This window comes from Eublepharis macularius, chromosome 12 (assembly GCF_028583425.1).
Source record: "Eublepharis macularius isolate TG4126 chromosome 12, MPM_Emac_v1.0, whole genome shotgun sequence".
Lineage (NCBI taxonomy): Eukaryota > Metazoa > Chordata > Lepidosauria > Squamata > Eublepharidae > Eublepharis > Eublepharis macularius.
This window is the reverse complement of record NC_072801.1, coordinates 74,892,409-74,912,158: the sequence shown is the minus strand read 5'-3', so window position 1 is coordinate 74,912,158 and position 19,750 is coordinate 74,892,409. Positions and strand designations below refer to the sequence as shown.

General features: G+C 39.8%; 1 protein-coding gene across 1 annotated transcript; it reads left to right on the top strand.

Annotated features, from left to right (window-relative positions):
• Nucleotides 1–5,017: 5,017 nt before the first annotated feature.
• Nucleotides 5,018–19,083, top strand: LOC129339947 (vomeronasal type-2 receptor 26-like). The gene is made up of 5 exons (XM_054994510.1): nt 5,018–5,308; nt 5,921–6,778; nt 13,953–14,180; nt 15,378–15,504; nt 18,194–19,083. The coding sequence occupies exons 1-5, from the start codon at nt 5,018–5,020 to the stop codon at nt 19,081–19,083; spliced, it is 2,394 nt and encodes a 797-aa protein (XP_054850485.1).
• Nucleotides 19,084–19,750: the final 667 nt, after the last annotated feature.

The following is a 19,750-nucleotide window of genomic DNA, read 5'->3' as shown; positions in this document are numbered from 1 at the left end:
AAAACCCAGAAATGTTAGCTAAAGCTGCTGAGATCATGGATGAATTGGTGTTGATGAGAGGAGAACCAGAAAAGAAAAAAATTCTCAGAAAAGTATTTTACATGGAGGGAAACACTTAAGGAACCTTGCCTACCTGACAAAAACTATGCAGGGAGTGGTGATAAAACAGTGAGTGAGACATTTCTAGGCAGAAAAAAAGAAATTGTGAGAAAGATGTTATCACTGTGGTAAAACAGGGCATTGATGTTATTGGAGCCCCCAAATGAATAAACAACTGGCACCTCGAAAACCAAATCAAGTGAATGTAATAACAGAAATTCAACCTGCACCTCAGCAGTTAACACAACCGCCACAGAGGGCTTGTAATGCTCAGAGGCTTCTGGGGAGAGCCAGACACCGGAAAGGCCAGCTGCCATTTTAGTTTCAGGCCATGTATGATAGTAGCACCTGAGAAAGACATGGATCCTGACTAAGTAACTGTTGCTCATAAATCTATATTCCCACTCACACCTCATCACTATGTCTCCCTATGTGACAATTGGGTCTTCATAAGGAGAGACCCTCCATCGTCATGGTTGGAAGGGATACTGGGGTGCTTCTTGGTTCCTTTTGCAGAACTACCCAGGCATTGGTCTGCCCTCCCCCCCCCCCACCCCAATCAGGGCACCAAACTATCAGTGTGAAGAAAAGTTCCTCGGGTGGGGGAACCATCTGTTCAATCAAACTGTGAGGAGTGGTTTGCCCAAGGCCACCTGCTTAGTGTATGGCAGGAGAGGGAGTCGAACCAGCAGAGTGCTGATTTGTAGCTCAGACTAGAGATAGGCACAATCCCAAAAAAATTAATGATCAAGCTGATCATGGATCGGTGCCGGTGACGATCCTGATTTAACGACCCGCACCGAGCATCTCCCATTCCCAATCCGTGGATCATGGATAGTGGATCGTGGAGGCAAAAGCGGAGGGGCACCCCGCTGTTCCCAGCGATACAGGAATGGTGGGTGATGCCTGTGGCATCTGTGTTTGTATTTGGCTGTCTGTGTTTGGCCATCTGAGCTGCCTATCAGGGTTTGCAGGGATGGGATTGGAGTGCCCATGGCTACAGGACACCCCCTTCCCCCTCCCTCCCCTGGGTGTCTTCTCCCAACTGGTGACTGCTTTGCTGCTTTGTGGTTGGAAGGAAGCCCTGCTGATCAAGGAAAGCTGGGCTTCCATTCGGGTTTCCAGGGCGACAGAAGGAGGGCAAACAGAGCTCAGGCATTCCCCTGGCTCCATTGCCAGGGGAATAGATTGCTGGTGCCTGAGTGTCTGGATCCCCGATCCGAGCCCGATCGCCCCGATCCAGGCCCATCCCAATCGCTGGATCGTTGGCCATGGATGATAATGATCTGCTGGGTCATGATTGCGCAATCACCATTATTGTGGGTTTTTGCGATCGTAATGCGGATTGTGCCTATTTCTAGCTCAGACACTTTAACCACTATGCTACAGCAGCTCTTGTATTTCAACACACTTATGAACCCAATAGGAGAACTTTGGGAAATCTCTCTCTTTTACTATCTCCCCCATCTACTGGATTCCTACTTGTTTTCAGAGTTCATCATTATCCATTGCTTTTTCCAAATCTTACTAATTTCATTTGGAACAGTGATTAGATAGCACCAGTGGCTTGTTTTGTGAAGAACTAGCAAAATGGATAAGATCCTGTCTTTGACCTACATTTAACCTATCTGAATATTTTTTGAGAAATTCCTCCTTTGGAAATGAAATTTGGGGGTCATAGCAATCTTTTCAGACCTGTTGTCCTAGAAGAACTGAGGAGTCTAGAGGCCAGGTCAAAAGGGAAAAAAAACTTTAGTGCTATGGATGCCACTTATGTCCAAACTTTTCAGCAGTAATTATTTTCCCTTGCAATTATCCACACCACTGTAATTTCTTCATCTAGCCTAAGCTCGAGTAACTTTTCAGAAGGTGCCAGTGAACAGTAAACAAATCAGAAAGTGGCTATGAAATGCCCCTTGTGTTCCTGAGAGGTGGGAGAAAAGACTAGACAAGGCACTGTTAGTTTACTCTCTCACATTTGTGTCTAGAGTGAAGCTTTGCAGAATGGTGAAGCTAGTGGTTTTGCAGCTCCTGTTGCTTCCCATGGCATGGAGAATAGATGGTGTGAAGTGTCCTGAGACTGACCCCCTCCCTGTCCCACATGAGTGGTATCAGCCAGGTGACCTCTTCATTGGTGGGATTTCTTCTCAGATCATTCACACACACATTTACACACTTAACACCTTTCATTTCAAGGAACATCCTTTGCAGAAATTATTTGATTTTCCAGAGTAAGTATTGCCCCCCCCAATGTGCTAGCTTAGTCTGCTAAAACAAAGTAAAATCCTTATAGAGAAGTTTCTGGTTGCTCAAAGAAAAAACCTGTAGGCTTGGTCCATCTCAGTGCTTCTCTTTTCCAGTCACACTTTCTGAGAGTTTTCTGCTTTGTTTGAAATACATAGAATATTTATTCTCTCATAGCAAAAATTCCCTGTTTTTGAAATGTGTGGGTGGTAGGCTTTATTTTCAATTGCATCAAATAGATAAAGAGTTGCATGTTGTTGTTTTAAAAAAATCGGGGGAAGGTTACATGTTAGAGTTCCAAGTTTCTTATAATATAAGGGTGTAATAAAACAGAGGGGAAATATGGTTGTTGTGGGTTTTCCGGGCTGTATTGCCGTGGTCTTGGCATTGTAGTTCCTGGAACTACAGGAACTACAATGCCAAGACCACGGCAATACAGCCCGGAAAACCCACAACAACCATCGTTCTCCGGCCGTGAAAGCCTTCGACAATACAGAGGGGAAATACATGAAAGAAATCATCAAAATTGCAATATAAGGATGTATGTATCATCAAGTCATAACCAACTTATGGCAAACCCAGTAAGAAGTACTTGTATGGGAGCCCACCAGGAAAGGCTGCGGAGCCATTGTCTTCCTCTGCAGAGCAACCATAGCTCTTCTTGGTGGTCTCCCATCCAAGTACTAACTCTGATCGACCCTGCTTAGCTTTTGAGATCTAATGAGATTAGGCTATACTATGCACCCTTTTCTCCCATCCTCTATATAAGACAAAATAAAACATCTAGATATGGGAAGGGAGAAAATCTTGAGAAAGAATCTTACACAATTATGAAAGCTACATCAAATTTTAAACAGATCTTTTAAAATGGTTACCAGTGATAAATACTAATTAAGATGGGTGTCAGAGCTGGACCAGGAGTTGGAAAACAGGAGTTTATGAAGACATGCGTAGAGAATTCCTAGTCTCGGAGATGTTATGGAACTGTCAGGAGGTGTTTCACAGAGTGTTTCACGCAAATGACTTTAAGATTCCATGTTCATGGCATGTTGTGCAAACAGCTAGCAATAAGTAGGTTGCAAAAAATCCTGTGTAAATATCAAGCACTTTGTACTCTGTGAGGCTTCTGCAATGCATTTGAAGTCTTCAAATTTTTACTTAATGTCCATTTTGTATGAAATTAGCATTCTTTTAGGCGGGGGGAGGGGGGTTAATCCTTGTTCTCTTTTCAGTGTCACTCTTTGTATTATATCCTGTCCACAAGAATATCAGTTGGGATTCCTTGCACAAGTCCTGAGCATTCTGCCTCCCATCTTTTCTTGATAATCCTGAATGACCTTTTTGATAGTTTTCAGCAATGATCTCTTGTGCGTTGTAATGTCTCTTTAACTGAAATAGCCTCCCAGCACAGCTGAAATGTATTTATGGCTTTAGTGTTTTCCTGGCAGCTATCTGTTGGCATTCCCGGAGTCTGGGAGTAGCTGCTTGTTTGGAGGCTTCTAGGAATGCCAATAAATTAAGTTATTTACTAAGTGGGATGTCTGAGTGAATTCATGAATATCTTTCATGCTCTGCGCTGATACGACAATGATGTTACATCTTCTTTAGAGTTTACAATCATGATGGTGTCTAATAGTTGCATAATTTCATATCAAAAATAGAATACTTTATTTTAAATTATGGAGGACTTTCCATACTGTTGCTCATATTTTTTTGAGTGAAAAGTGCTTACCCATTATATGCACTGTCTTTGGTTGCAGACGTATTTTCAGTTTTGTAAATGTTTCTCTTCACTTCTATAATTTAATTCTGCAGCATTTTGTTTAATTAGTTTCTATATGACACTGTTCAGTGGCTAAAGGATGGAAATCTATAGAAAATAGAAAATCAAATTACATTACTACTCTAGAGCAGGAATTCTTGCTCTAGAGGCTACGTTGTTAGATGGGTGAAAAGGCCAGCTTCATGGTTAAGGAAATGCAAACAAAAAGAAGAAAAATGGAAGAGAGAGATAGGAGTGGCAGCAGAAATCACCTTCTCCCTCCACCGGCTCTAGCTTCAACTTTCCCCACATCTGCCTGCTCCTCTTATTCCTGATGACTGCTTCAAAGAGAAGATTCTGTGTTGAGGCAGCACCTATGAATGCTGAGGTATCCACTTCAACTTGAGTTTCATGGAATTGGGTACAGAACTTAGTGCCCCAGAAAACCCAGCAAGACATTTGGCACCCAGTACTTAGACTAAATCCAAATTCTAGAGGACTAAATGATAACTCCAATTCCAGATAATGTGAGTTGGAGGCCTTAGCATTTTGAGGGACTTACCCTCAAAACTTACCCCCACAGATGTTGACAGAACCCTGATGTCTGTGAGACCTACCACCTGCTTGTTGGATCCTTACCCCTCTTGGCTAATTAAATCTTACTGTGACGTGATGGGAAGCCCTTTGTCAGCAATTGGTAGGTCTCACAGACATCAGGGTTCTGTCAACATCTGTGGGGGTAAGTGGACCCAACAATGCAGATGGAGCTGCTGATATGCTATTAGTAAAAAATGTAGCATTAGCTTGCACTGATGGAATTATGTCAGAGACAGAATAGACTCCAAACTGAACGCAAAATGATCCACTGTGTTGTAGACTTGAATTATAGAAGAGCATTTAACTTTTTTAAGAATGGTGACAAAGTTTTACCAGCATGCCCTGGCCTTGGCTTTTGCTGTCAATGAGATCAACGCGAGTCCTCGGATCCTGCCAAATGTCACCCTGGGGTTCCACATCTCTGACAGCTGCTATGATGCAAGAATGAGTTACCGGACCACTCTGGACCTGCTGTTCAAGTCACGTAGCTTTGTCCCAAATTATAAATGTGTTACCTCCCAAAATGTAATAGCCATTGTTGGTGGACTTGATGCTGCTACCTCCTTCCTTATGGTGGATATCTTAGGACTTTACAAGATTCCACAGGTAGGAGATATATCCAAATGGTGCAAATACGATTTATTGTGTCTAGCCAAAGGCCATTGCTATATACATGTATAGAATTATGAGTGATTTGACAAATGAATTTTCTTTTTTGGAGTTATTCTGTGGGTCAGAGGAAGCAGTGCCCTCACTGACCAAAAATAAGATTTTATCTGATATTTATAGAACAAAGCCAATATTATTCACAATGGAAGAGGGGGATGAAAAGAATGAAATAACATTGAGAACACTGAATTTCTTTCTTTCTTTCTTTCTTTCTTTCTTTCTTTCTTTCTTTCTTTCTTTCTTTCTTTCTTTCTTTCTTTCTTTCTTTCTTTCTTTCTTTCTTTCTTTCTTTCATTCATTCATTCATTCATTTAATTCGATTTATATTCGCCCCTCCCTGCAATGGCAGGCTCAGGGCGGATTACATGCAATATAATACATTATAATATATTTATATATATATATATAAATCAGATAAAATCACAAATATTTACAACAATGTAGCAGCACTTCTCGAGAAGATCCACCACCCAGTCCTTTCTGCAGATGTTTAACAGAAGGCTGGGTGGAAAATTTACCATTTTCCTCTCATTCATTCCTTTCTTTTAGCTCACATATGGCTCATTTGCCCCCGAGGAGAGAGAGGCAACAGAGTTTCCTTCTTTTTACCACATGGTCCCAAATGAAAGCCCTCAGTATAGCGGGATAACCCAGTTGCTTCTCCATTTTGGATGGACCTGGGTTGGGCTCTTTGCTGCAGATGATGACACTGGAGAACATTTCCTGCAGGCCTTGGAGCCATTGCTTTCCAAGAATCAAATTTGTTTGGACTTCATAGAAAAAGTCCCAAGCCAAATCAAGTTCCGGCATTTCTATGATGTTTATGACTTAGTCTTAAATATACATCGACCTTTTGCTCAGAGCAAAGCCAATGTTTTTATCATCAGTGGTGGATCTATGGTCATCATAGCAATGAATACTGTGATGTTTATAGGAGATCCAGGATATGAAAGAAATACATTATATAGAAAAGTATGGATTATGACAGCTCAAGCTGATTTCATACAATCCAGCATTCTAAAGAACTTGAGTTTCTACCTGTTTGAAGGTGCTTTTTTATTCATGGTTAGCACCAATAAGTTTCTAGGATTTGAGAAGTTTCTTCAAAATATACACCCTTCCTCGACAAAAGGGAATGGATTCCTCAAGATCTTTTGGGAGCAAGCATTTGGTTGCACACTTCCAAATTCCGAGGAGCCAGTACAGAGCAGTGAAACATGTACTGGGGAGGAAAGATTGGAAAATCTTCCTGGGCATATATTTGAAATGCGCATGTCTGGCCACAGCTATAGTATCTATAATGCTGCCTATGTTGTATCACATGCTTTGCACACCATGGACTCATCTAGATCCAATCACAGAGAAACAGTGAATGACAAAAGCGAACCAGATATCCAAGCTTGGGAGGTGAGTGTGTATTATGTGTCATCAAGTCGCCTCTGGCCTCTGGCGACCCTATGAATGAAAGACCTCCAAAACGTCCTATCTTTAGCAGACATGCTCAGATCCTGCAAACTGGAGGATGTGGCTTCTTTTATTGAGTCAAGTCATCTTGTTTCAGTCTTCCTCTTTTCCTGCTGCCTTCCACCTTTCCTAGCATTATTGACTTTTCCAAAGAATCTTGTCTTCTCATGATGTGACCAAAGTACAATAGCCTTAGTCTTGTCATTTTAGCTTCTAGGGAGAATTCAGGCTTGATTTGATGTAGTACCCACTAACTTGTCTTTTTGGCCATCCATGAAATCCGCAAAACTCTCCTCCAGCACCACATTTCTTTCTTTTTTTTAATTTATTGGATTAGAAATAACTATAATATCCATTACAATCAATTTTCCTTTAAATTTCCCAATTCTAACCCCCTCCCTTTCCCCCCCTTTTGTTGACTTCCAACAGTTTTCCAACCCCTTGTCAATTCTTTCCCCCTACTCATTTCAAACTCATTTTATTCTATTTAACATATACTTTCACTCTCTTCTAAGCTTCCCTGTTATAACACAATGCTATCTCTATTCCCTTTCCCACTTAACTTGTCAACTAAATATTGAATTCCTGGCATATATTCATTAATAATAACAATCATTTGTCTAATTTTTGTACTCCATATTCCATCCTATTCCTTCTTATCTCATCAATATGGGACAAACAATTTGTCCCCTATTCTACATAACTTCTATACACATTATATACCTTCGCTATAAGTCAATCAATTTAACTTGTACTCTATAAATTGCTCTCTACTTCCCTCTGTCTTATATTCCTTCTATTTTTGTTATATAATTTGTTATATAATTTCTCCATTATACAATCATCTGCCAGAAATAAAATTAGTTAGTTTCTATCCTTATAATTCTTATAATATAATAACATCTCTATTACTTAATACTATATATAGTAATCAAATAAAATATTTGCTTAGAATTCTCGTTTAACTCTCCCCCCCTCGGTAAAGTCACTTCCCTCTTCTTCTGTTATATTTCAGTAATTTTCAAACTGCCACAGTTCTCCTCCCACCTCCCATTTTTTCACCAAATATTGCTTCAACTTTTCCCAATCCATGTTAAACTGTCCTGGATCAAGGTCTCTCAGTTTCCTTGTCATTTTGTCCATTTCCGCCATGTACAGCAATTTGTAAATCCAGTCCTCGATAGTTGGTACTTCTTGTATTTTCCACTTTTGCGCATACAAAAGTCTAGCCGCTGCTGTCATATAAAATAACAATGTCCTGTGTTGTGCTGGAATATCCTCCATTCCCAAGTTCAGTAGCAGGAGTTCTGGGTTCTTATTAATTTGAAATTGTAAAATCTCACTTATCACTCTTATTATTGCCCCCCAGTACTGCCTAGCTACCTCACAAGTCCACCACATATGATACAAAGATCCTTCATGCTTTTTACATTTCCAGCATTTGTTAGACATGTTCAAATTCCCTAACGCAATTTTCTTTGGTGTCAAATACCAACGGTAAATCATTTTGTAGACGTTCTCTTTAATGTTAGTGCATGTCGTGATCTTCAATGTATTTTTCCACAAGTATTCCCACACCTCCATTGTTATTTCTTTATTAAAGTTTATAGCCCACTTCACCATTTGCACTTTAACTGTCTCATCTCCTGTGTACCATTTTAACAACACTTTATAAGTCTTCGAGATTTCCTTTTTATCCTCTTGTAGAATTACCTCCTCTAATTCCGAATTCTCCATTCTTACCCCTCCTTTCACACAGTCCAAGTTATAAAGATCTCTAATCTGTCTATATTGAAACCAACCGTAACTTGGAGACAGCTCATCTTGCGTCTTTATTCTTAGTTTAGAAAATTCTATTCGTGTTATCTCCTTGTACGTTAAGCACTGTTGTTCATTATCGACAGTTCTTGGATCTATCACTTCATAAGAAACCACCCAGGAGGGGATTCCTTCCTGTAGGTAATCTCTATACTTCTTCCAAATTGTGAAGAGGCTTCTCCGAATGTAATGGTGTAAGAACATAGAGTCTGCTTTTACTTTGTCATACCACAGATATGCATGCCATCCAAATATTTTTTTATATCCCTCTAAGGCCAGTAGTTTGCGGTTTTTAAGCGTCATACAGTCTTTCAACCACACCACCAAACAGATTGCATCGTAATAAAGTCTTAGATTGGGCAGTTGCATTCCCCCTCTCTCTTTTGCATCCTGTAATACTTTCATTTTCACTCGAGGCTTCTTGCCTGCCCAAACAAAGTCCGATATTTTCCTCTGCCATTTTTCAAACTGCTTAGAGTCCCGAATAATTGGTATTGTTTGTAACAAAAACATCACTCTTGGCAGCACGTTCATCTTAACTACTGCAATCCTGCCCAACCATGATAAATTCAATCTATTCCATTTAATCAAATCTTGCTCTATCTGAGTCCACAGTTTCTCATAGTTATTCTTAAATAGATCTATATTCTTTGCAGTCAGTTCAATTCCCAAATATTTCACCTTACTTGTTACTTCACAATCTGTTACTTCCGTTAATAGCTGTTGTTTTTGTTTGGTCATATTTTTACATAATATCTTTGACTTCTTTTTGTTTACATAAAATCCTGCCAGATCTCCAAATTCCTTAATTTTCTCTATTACCTTTGGCATGTTCTCAATTGGATCTTCCACAATTAACATTATATCATCCGCAAATGCTCTGACCTTATAGGAAAAATCTTTTATTTTTATTCCACGGATTGCATTATCTTCTCGAATCTGTATCATCAATATTTCCAAGACCAAAATAAACAACAGTGGAGACAACGGGCAACCTTGTCTTGTACCTTTACCTATAATCAGTTTCTTAGTCACCTCGTCATTCACCACAATTGCTGCACTCTGGTCCCTATAGATTTCTTTCACTGCTCTTATGAATCTTTCCCCCATTTGTAGCTGTTCCATAGTGGCAAACATAAAATCCCAGTTCAAATTGTCAAATGCTTTTTCAGCGTCCACAAAGAAGAAACCAACCTCCTTATCACAACACTTGTCATAGTATTCAATAGCATTTATAACTGTCCTTAAATTGTCTTTGATTTGTCTATTTGGTAAAAAACCAGCTTGTTCCTCCTCAATAACTTCGGATAACCATCCCTTTACTCTCTCCGCCAATATCTTCGCAAAAATTTTATAGTCATTATTGAGTAACGAAATAGGTCTGTAGTTTTTAACATTAGTCAAATCTTGTCCTTCTTTGGGGATCAATGATATGTTAGCTTCACTCCAAGTATCTGGAATCCTTTGATCCCTCAAAACACCATTGATGACTTCTTTTAGGAATGGCACCAGTTCATTGACCATTACCTTATAAAATTTGGCTGTAAGTCCATCAGGTCCTGGCGCCTTTCCCAAATTTGTTGACTGTATTGCCTTCCTTATCTCTTCCTCCGTTACTTCACTGTTCAGTTTATCTCTCCATCTTTCCGAGATTTCCCCAAATACGTCGCTATTGAATCTTTGTTCACTTCTTTTTTATTGTACAGTTTAGCATAAAATTTGTAAAAGGCTCTACTAATAGCCATCTATTCCAGATATACTTTATTATCCTCACATATTTTATTTATTGTCTTCTTCTCTTTTCTCTTCTTCAATTGCCACGCCAAATATTTCCCAGGTTTATTTGCACCTTCAAACAACTTTTGGTTCATTCTCTTAAGATTCCATTCCAATTCTTTATTGTTCATTGTCGTCAGCTGCTCTTGAAGGATTTTAATATCCGGATATATTTTCTTTTTCCCTGGTCTTTTCTTTAATTGTGTTTCTTTGGCTTTTATTTTCTCCATAATCTCCTGTCTCTTCTCCTCTCTTTTTTTCCTAGCTCTTCCATTTAAGTCCATTAGTATACCTCTAATTACTGCCTTATAGGTATCCCATACCTTATTGGTTGGAACTTCTCTGTTAATGTTGTGTTGTATGAAGAACTTAGTTTCCCTTCTCAACGTCTCCATATTTTCTCCCTCTTGTAACAAGTCCTCATTTATTCTCCATCCTTTCCTTTTAGTTCTTTTTCCAAACTTCCACATAATTGGATTATGATCTGAGCCTACCATGGGCATTATTTCTACATCCTTAGTCCAAAGCGCTAAGTCTTTTGAGGCCCAGATCATATCAATTCGTGATAACGTAGAATGTCTCGCAGAATAAAACGTATATTGTCTGCCTTTAGGATTCTGTCTTCTCCATACATCTTCCAAAGTTTCCTGTTGCATTAATACGAAAAAAGTCTTTGGTAGTAATCCTCTTTTCTTTTGTACAGTCGATGATTTTTTGTCCTGTTCCAAATCAGTAACTCCATTGAAGTCTCCTGCAAGAATTATCTGGTCATAAGAAAGTTCGTCTAATTGCTTCCTCAAATCCTCAAAGAAGCTTTCTTTTGCTCCATTAGGTGCATAGATTCCAATCACCAACACTCTCTTTAAATTCCATGTACATTCCACTGCTATAAATCTGGCTTCCACATCTCTCATCACTAATTTTGGCTGTAGCTCCTCTTTTATATACAATACCACTCCCCTTTTTTCTTTTTTGAGGCCGCTACAAAGTCATTGCCCAATTTGTTCAATTTAAGATATTTTACATCCTGCTTTCTAATATGAGTCTCTTGCAAACACATAATATCACATTTTTGTTTTAATAGCCAGTGGAAAATACTTTTTCTCTTATTCGGTGAATTGAGTCCATTTACATTCCAAGATAACACTTTACACTCCATATTCATAACCTTGTTGGTAAGTCCTTTTCATTGTCTCTCAAAAACTTTTCCATTTCTAGTTCAGATCTGATGTGCTTTTTCACTCCTCCAAATTCAAAGGACATTCCTTCCGGTAATTCCCATCTGTACCTTATTTTCATGTCCTTCAGAATCTGGACTAAGGCTTTATATTTTTTCCGATCTAGCAACACCAATCTGGGTAACTCCTTCATAATAATAACCATCTTGCCATCAACCTCCAATGGTTCTTGAAATTGTTTGCTCACAATCATTTCTCTTATATTTCTAGTCGTAAATTGCACAATCACGTCTCTTGGTAATTTCCTCTGGGTCGCAAATCTTGAATTTATTCGATACACCACATCTAGGATAGCCTCCTCCTTTCCCAGGTATTCAGCTAACACCTCGGTAATCTGTTCTTGGGCCGTCTTTCCTTTTACTTCCGGCAAGCCGCGAAACCTCAGCTGCTTCTCCATATACTTGCTCTCCGCAACTGCCATTCTTCCCCTCATCACCCTCATCTCTGTTCGTTGCGCGTCTGCAAGGTTCTCCACTGCATTTTCCACTACATTGACTCTTTGCTGTGTCGCCTGCAAATCATTTTGTATTGTTTCCATTCACTTCTTCACTTCTGCCAGTTCATTCTTTACTGTCTCTTTAACCTCTTTCACCAGCTCAGGTTTCATATCCTTGAGTTCTTTAATCACTTCTAAAAGTTTTTTATCCAAGTTCTCTATGGCCGATTGCCACTCTTTTTTTGACATCGTGGGGCTTGCTTTACCTCGCTCCCACGAGTCCGCTCGCTTCCTTAACTCCGTGGCGCTTGGCTTAGTGTCCTTTTATTTTGAATGTCCCGGTCTTTTTGTAAAAAAGTCGTTTAAAGAGTCCAAAATGTCAGGCGTCTTTTCTCTATGGTTCCTCTATGATTTTTGTAATCCAATATGGCTTACTTCCTCTTCCGCTGAAGCCGCAGCTCTTCCCCTTTCAAAAATGGCGATTCCCTTCTTCCTGTCATCCGGCAAGGGCCGCTCCTCTCCAGCAACTCTATCACTATTACGTACTTCCTGTTTCCCGACTTCCCACAGCAGTTCCCGCGATGGTAAAGCTTTCTCACAGCCTGATATCTCCTTGTGACCACAGGTATGTAAAACAATAGTCCAATTTCTTTAATAACTCCGTTTAACTTAGTCCTTTTCCCAATACAGTTCTTGCCGGATCCTCCCCTCCTTCTAATCAATCTGTTGCAGTTTAAAAGTCTGCTTTAGTATTTCATTGCTTTAAGTAATCTGTCCCGTTTCAAGAGATAGTGATCTTTACCTTCTCCAACGCTTTTCGCGGGTTGCAATTGCTGTTTCAATCTCAAATTCCCATCAATTCTTCTTATCCCTGTTGAAGCTTGGGCATGTAGGTCTTATGCCAACCGCATTGGCTCCAGAATTGCCGCAGAGATTTTAGCGGCGCTGTCTTTGGGTCAGACCTCAAGGGTCAGGAGAGAGTCCGTTGCGTAGGACCCCCCCTTGCCCGAGATCAACGCGCCCTGAGGTACTTGAGCATTCTATGCCTGTTCTCCGCCTGAGAACAGTTGGCCGCGGGGATCTTTTTGCCCCGCCGGCCGTTAAAACGGCAGCCCAGTCAGCTCAGCTCTTAGAGCTGCGTTAGACCTCCATGGATCCCAAACCGGAAGTCCCTCCAGCACCACATTTCAAATGAATCAGTAAGCCTGCTCAATAAAATATCTTCATTGCCCTGAACGTGTTAGCAGGAGGTTGATCCTCATTTAACACCGAGTTTTAAGAGTAACTGAAGAAATGTATTTGCATACACTTTCATGACAAATTTTCAGTAGTTTGTTATTAAAAAGTTCACAAGTTTACATTCCTTAGGGGACAGCTTCTTTTTAACCTTGATAGTAAATGTATGGGTAAGTTTGCTGATATCCCTGGCATACTGTGGAAAGATGAAATTTTAACATTTATGCCTACTCCAGAGCAGCAGGATCATTTGCACATTTCTGCATGTGATACCAGGTAAAAGTTTTATTCCAGTTGAGAGAACAGTTCAATATCACATTTATAAGATTTCTTTAAATGTAAAACATTCTCTGAAACTGCTTCAGCCTTGACTGTAATATCAGAAAGAGCCATAGCTTGACAATGCTAAGATATGGTTAAGTATCAGTTCCAGCACTTATGGCAGGTGGCAGAAAACAGTTGGCTCCCACTGTATGAAATGGGGCTTACTTATAGTTCTGCAGGGTTATAAGTAATCCCAGTGATGTGTGATTCTTCTTCGAGCTGTGTGATCCTTCAGCAATTGAATACGGCATTTGTGTGGAGCAACCACTGTTCCTTTTTCTCCTTCTAGCTCCACTCGCTTCTTCAAGGTCTTTCCTTTAATAATTCAGCAGGAGAAACCATGTCTTTTAATAAGAACAAGGAAATAGGAACTGGATTTGACATTGTTAACATGGTGATGTTCCCAAACAAGTCCTTTATAAGAGTGAAAGTAGGAAGAGTGGATGCAGATGCTCTCGACGGAAAAGGATTTAGCATTCACAAGGATATGATTGTATGGCACAGGCATTTTAACCAGGTGTGCTATTCTTGGGAACCACTACATTCTCTGGAAAGAGTTAATTTGAGATTGGAAGTTTCCTGAATTTTCTGCCCTTCTCAGGAACACTCAGGTTTCATGATAAAGTGACAACCACATACTGCATTTGAGAACAAAAAGATATAAAGTCTCATATCTCTCTGTTCCTCACAGCATTTTGAAAGAAGAAATTTTGTTACCTTAATCAAAATTTAGTTGTTTTGGGAGTCAGCCAGAGAAAAGTTCTTCAAGTGTCACAATTGGTCACTCCTGTTTCATTACAGTGTGGGGGACTTGAACAGTCAAATTCATTCTCTCTGCTGCCCAAACTCTCATCCCCACAACACAAAGCAACAATATTTATTACTAATAAAAGACCCATTTCAGAATTTCAAGAAAGATGGGGAAAGTGTTATGCATTTTATGTTAATTAAGATAAGCTGTGGACAAAGTTTAGAAGAATACAGCAGGTTGTATATCTTAATGTAAATTGAGAAATATTGAAATTTAAATTAATTGAAATTTTTGTTTAGAAGATTTGAAGTATTGGTAGAATTTTGAGAGCTATAGAATCTGGATTGTGAAATAAGAGCTTTTTAGTTTCTTTTTTTAGTTGTGTATCTTTTTTCTTTTACCTGAATATATATTTTTTTGTAAGTTGTGCTTTTTTGTTATATTTATATCATTTAATAATAAAAAAATATTCTACAATAAGAATACCATGTTCAGTGACTAGAATTTGGTAGCATAATGCTGTTTGGACAATCTTCTGAATTATGGAAATTCAAATTCTCATGTTTAAAATATAATTTATAGTAATAAAAATTGCATCATTTCTCCCACACTAAACTCCTTCCATTAGGGCTGTTAAGCTGAATTCCTTTCATTCCTCCACTGACATTCTCCTGGAAATACAACTATCCCACACTGCCTTACTTTTTATCCTCACAACAGTCCTGTAAGGTAGGTGAGGCTGAAAGGGCTGAAGATTCAAAAGGTTGCATAGATCACCCCTACAACTATCAAATGGTAAAATCCCCTAAAATCTCAAATAGAAATGAATGAGAAAACAAAGAATTTCTCTTTTGCAAGATAAAAAGAAAATACAATAAACCAAATGTTGCATCTCAAAAAGAAAAATTTAGAAATAGAAATTCTACGCCCAATAACAACCGTATATTTTGTGTTTTGGAAAAGGTGGTGCCCATTTCTGTGTGCAATGATTACTGCCAACCTGGTTATCAAAAGCAAAAGAAGGAAGGGGAGAAATTTTGTTGCTACAATTGTGTTCCATGCCCACAAGGGAAGTTTTCCAACTCCAAAGGTATTTTATTTATTTAAAACATTCTTTTCCACCCAATCTAAGGTTCCCAAGGTGGCAAACAATAATAATAGTAATAATAATAAAAGATTAAAATATGCTTTAAAACTTGCATAGAGATATTAAACAATAAAACAAAACACCTAATCACATGAACAAATAGAAAAAGTCAACGAGAATCACTGAGGGAATGCCAGACAAAACAGGAAAGATTTCACTCACTGAGGGAAGACAATGATAGAAAGGATCAGACTGAGGAGGGAATTCCACAACTTCAGTACCAAGCTATCTAGTTTCAGATGGTGGGCTGCCCGAAACAGGGTCTCCAAAGGTGCTCATAGTGTTTGGGTAGGTTCATAATGGAGACAGCAGTTCTTTTACCACGTTTATTCCAAGCCATACATGCTTTAAAGTTCAATGAGGTTAAGTGATGTAAAGAAGAGAATTCCCCAATTATTAGAAGCCTCCGTTAGAAATAACTGAAAAGGTAGCCCTATTTTTAAGTCTGGTTATCAAGGATCGATTGAAAAATGTCTAAATGTTTATACTCAAATTACCCTTGTTACCTTTATATTTGTTTACTGCCTATATTGATAACTTGATATGCCAATAAAGGCTTTGTTGTTGTTAGAAGACCGTTTCACACATGACAATTTACCAGCATTTGCATGTAACCAGTGTGGTTTGCATCTTGCTGCCTAAGCTTTAGAGAATTTTGACACAAAGATAGAGCAATCCTTTGTTTATGATTGCTGTCACAGTGGATGATTGCTGTCAACAGTGGATCATGTGAGAAGTGAATTTAAGTGACAGACATGAATATGTGAATTGATTTTACTAGATGAATGCCTTTTGATTATCAAGAATTCCAAAAGGGGCCACAGTTCTTTAGCTCAATGACAGTCCAATCCTGTGGAAATGGTTTAGAACAAGTAAGGACCCACAAGGACTTGCAGGGGGCATATCATTTTCCTTTCTCCCACCATGTTCATTTTCCCTTCCCAGGCTAACCCTAGCCCCTCCCTTTTCCTGCTTCCTTCTCTCCTTCCCACAGACATTTGTCTGCCCCCCCCCTTCAGATTTCTCTCTCACATCACAAAGTTGCAAATTACTAGGTTAGCTGGGCCCAGTTGTGTGGTGGTTAACCTGGAACTTGAGGGAAGGTACTTCACTTTCCCTTGTTTTCTCTTCCTCTTTTCTTCCTCCTTGCAGCCACATATGCTCACCTTTCCCTAATCCCTACTTCCTTCTCTCCTTCAAACACAGTAAACAGTTTACCTATTTTCTGCCCTCCATCTTCATCTACATTTAATATTTATTTGCTTCATTTTTATGTGGCTTTTTCCACAACGGGGACCCAAAGCACCATACGTCATTCTGCTTGCAACCATATTATCCTTACAACAAGCCTGAGAGGTAGGTTAGGCTGAGAGTGTGACTGGATCAAAGTGATGCACTTAGCTTCCGTAGTATAGTGGTGATTTGAACCTGGGTGTCCCAGATCCTATTGTGGGAGTGTAACCACAATACTATGCTGGCTTTGGTTCGGGGGGGCATTCAAGCCACGTGGTGTCAAATAGTTCAGTGTTTGCTTCTGGACCTGGACCTAAAGAGTCTTCCCTCAAAAGGCAAAACAGCCCTGCAAAGGGGTCTTCCCCCTTCAGGTAGGAGGTGAGGGACCTGACAGATACCTCTTGGGCTGTGTGATGACATCACTTCCAGGAAGCAACATCATCATGCAGTGACTCATGCTGCACCTGGAAGTGCTCCCGTGCTCTGCATCAGCCCAATTTCAGCCCAAAATGGGCCCGATTCGGGCCACTACGGAGTGTGGGAGCAGTGCCAAGATGGCCCTGAAGTTCTGTTTTTCTCAGCTGGCCAATTTAGGCCCCAAATAGGCCTGATTTGGTCTGTTTGGGGTCCAAATCAGCTCACTCCAGTGTGCGGGAGTGTGTCACACTGCCTGGGAGCATGCCCCAGGAGGCGTGTTCTCCTGCCTTTTCCTGCACTGGCCAAATAAGCAAGGACGGGGATGGAGGGTGGGAGCAGGTAACCCCCTGCTCCCCAGTAGGGGACTGGCAACCCTGTCCCCCTCCTCTTGCCTTTTACTGACAGAAATCAAACATGGAATACTGACTAAACTGTTATGGTTGCCTAAAATTCACCACTGAAGGCACCACCCCTTTAATAATTCTTTAAAAAAAAAATTTCACACACCAGCAGTGTATTTTTTTTTTTTTTACATTTCAGATTTTTCAGCAATCCTGGGGTATTTTTCAGGTGTTTCGGATGATCTATCTTGTTCATTCATGGTTCCAATACCCAGATTAAAGTACTCTCAGGGAGGGAATTGACATCACCATCTCCAACTAAGAAATCTCATAGTTAAAAAGGAGAAAATAGATTTTGTGCAAGGATAAGTCTGTTAATGCCTGCCAAGCAGTACAGATACAGATCAGGATTCAATGTGGTACCAGTTGCTTTTTCTTCCCATTGAGATTTCTTATTTATCCTATATTTTAACAAAGAGACTATGAAATTGCGACTTAACATCTCCACGATCAGCGAGCAAGTAGAAATGATATGAATGAAAACATTCATGTTGCTGGTCACACATAGTGAATGTAGTCAGGAGAAGCATAAGTCAAACTTGAATCAGCACTGAAATGGCTCCTCTCTTCTTTATTATCAGACATGGATGACTGCTTCACATGTCCAGAGGATCAATATCCAAGCAAGGACCAAGATGGATGCATCCCGAAAGATTTAAGCTTCCTGTCTTTCGAAGAACCTTTAGGGATCAGATTGGCTTCCCTCGCTCTTTCTTTGTCCCTTATCACAGTTTGGATTCTGAGAACTTTTATTAAACACAAGGATACCCCCATCGTCAAAGCCAACAACCTGGATATCTCATACACTCTGCTCCTCTCCCTCCTACTCTGCTTCCTCTGCTCTTTGCTCTTTATTGGACAACCTCAGACGGCCACTTGCATCCTCCGACAATCTACGTTTGGCATTGTCTTCTCTGTGGCTGTGTCTTGTGTGCTGGCCAAAACTATCATTGTAGTTGTGGCTTTTATGGCCAATAAACCTGGGTCTGGCATGAGGAAATGGGTGGGGAAAACACTGGCCAATTACATTGTGATCTCTTGCTCCCTTATTCAAGCAGGCATTTGTACAGTGTGGGTGGCAATCTCTCCCCCATTCCAAGATTTTGATGTTCACTCATTGACTCAAGAGATCTTAGCAGAATGTAATGAAGGCTGTCTGTTTTATATTGTCCTGGGATACATGGGACTTCTCTCCCTTATCAGCTTGACTGTGGCTTTCCTAGCTAGGAACTTACCAGATAGTTTCAATGAAGCCAAGTTCATCACCTTCAGCATGTTGATCTTTTGCAGTGTTTGGGTGACTTTTGTTCCAACCTACCTAAGCACCAAAGGGAAATACCTGGTAGCTGTGGAGATCTTCTCTATCTTGGCCTCCAGTGCAGGGCTACTGGCTTGTATCTTTTCCCCTAAATGCTATATTATTCTAGTGCGGCCTGAATTGAACAATAAAGACTACATAATGAGAAAATAATAGGATGCTGTGTATCATATTATATATACTATTTATATAGTATACTATATAGTTAGTATATAGTATATATACTAACCAGAAACTGGTTAGTTTGGTTAGTGAGAATGTCTCTTCTGGGGCAGCAGAAAGTCTATAGAAAGCTCATCTTCTCCCCTGTTGCCTAGTAAACTGATTGATCGGCTCCAGGCTGTCTGCAGTGAAGAACCATAAAATGAACAAAACGAACCAGCACCCCTTTATTATGTTCCGAAACAAAATTATATCACATGAATTTGCTAAAGAAGCAATTCTGGAGATCCTTTAAATTTTAATTGGATTGGATATAAGCATGGCTTATTTTTATGCCATTTGTCTTATTTAATTGATTGTAGAAATATTTTGTGACTATATCATTATGTTTCTCACAGTCTGCTTATTGTACTGATTATCTGATAAAAATAAAAAGAATAGGAAAATCTGCAGAGAACAAATTAATCAGAAGGTATTCACAATGCTAGTAAAACATATACCCTCCAGGTTCAGAGGCAGTATACCTCCATTTTTTTCAGGCTCCCAGAGGCATCTGGCTGGCATATGTTCAGTGGTACAGTTGGAAATTTTAGATGAATAGTCTTATGGGGATACTTCAAATGCAAAGCAAGAACCGGCTTTGGGAACCCCTACAGAA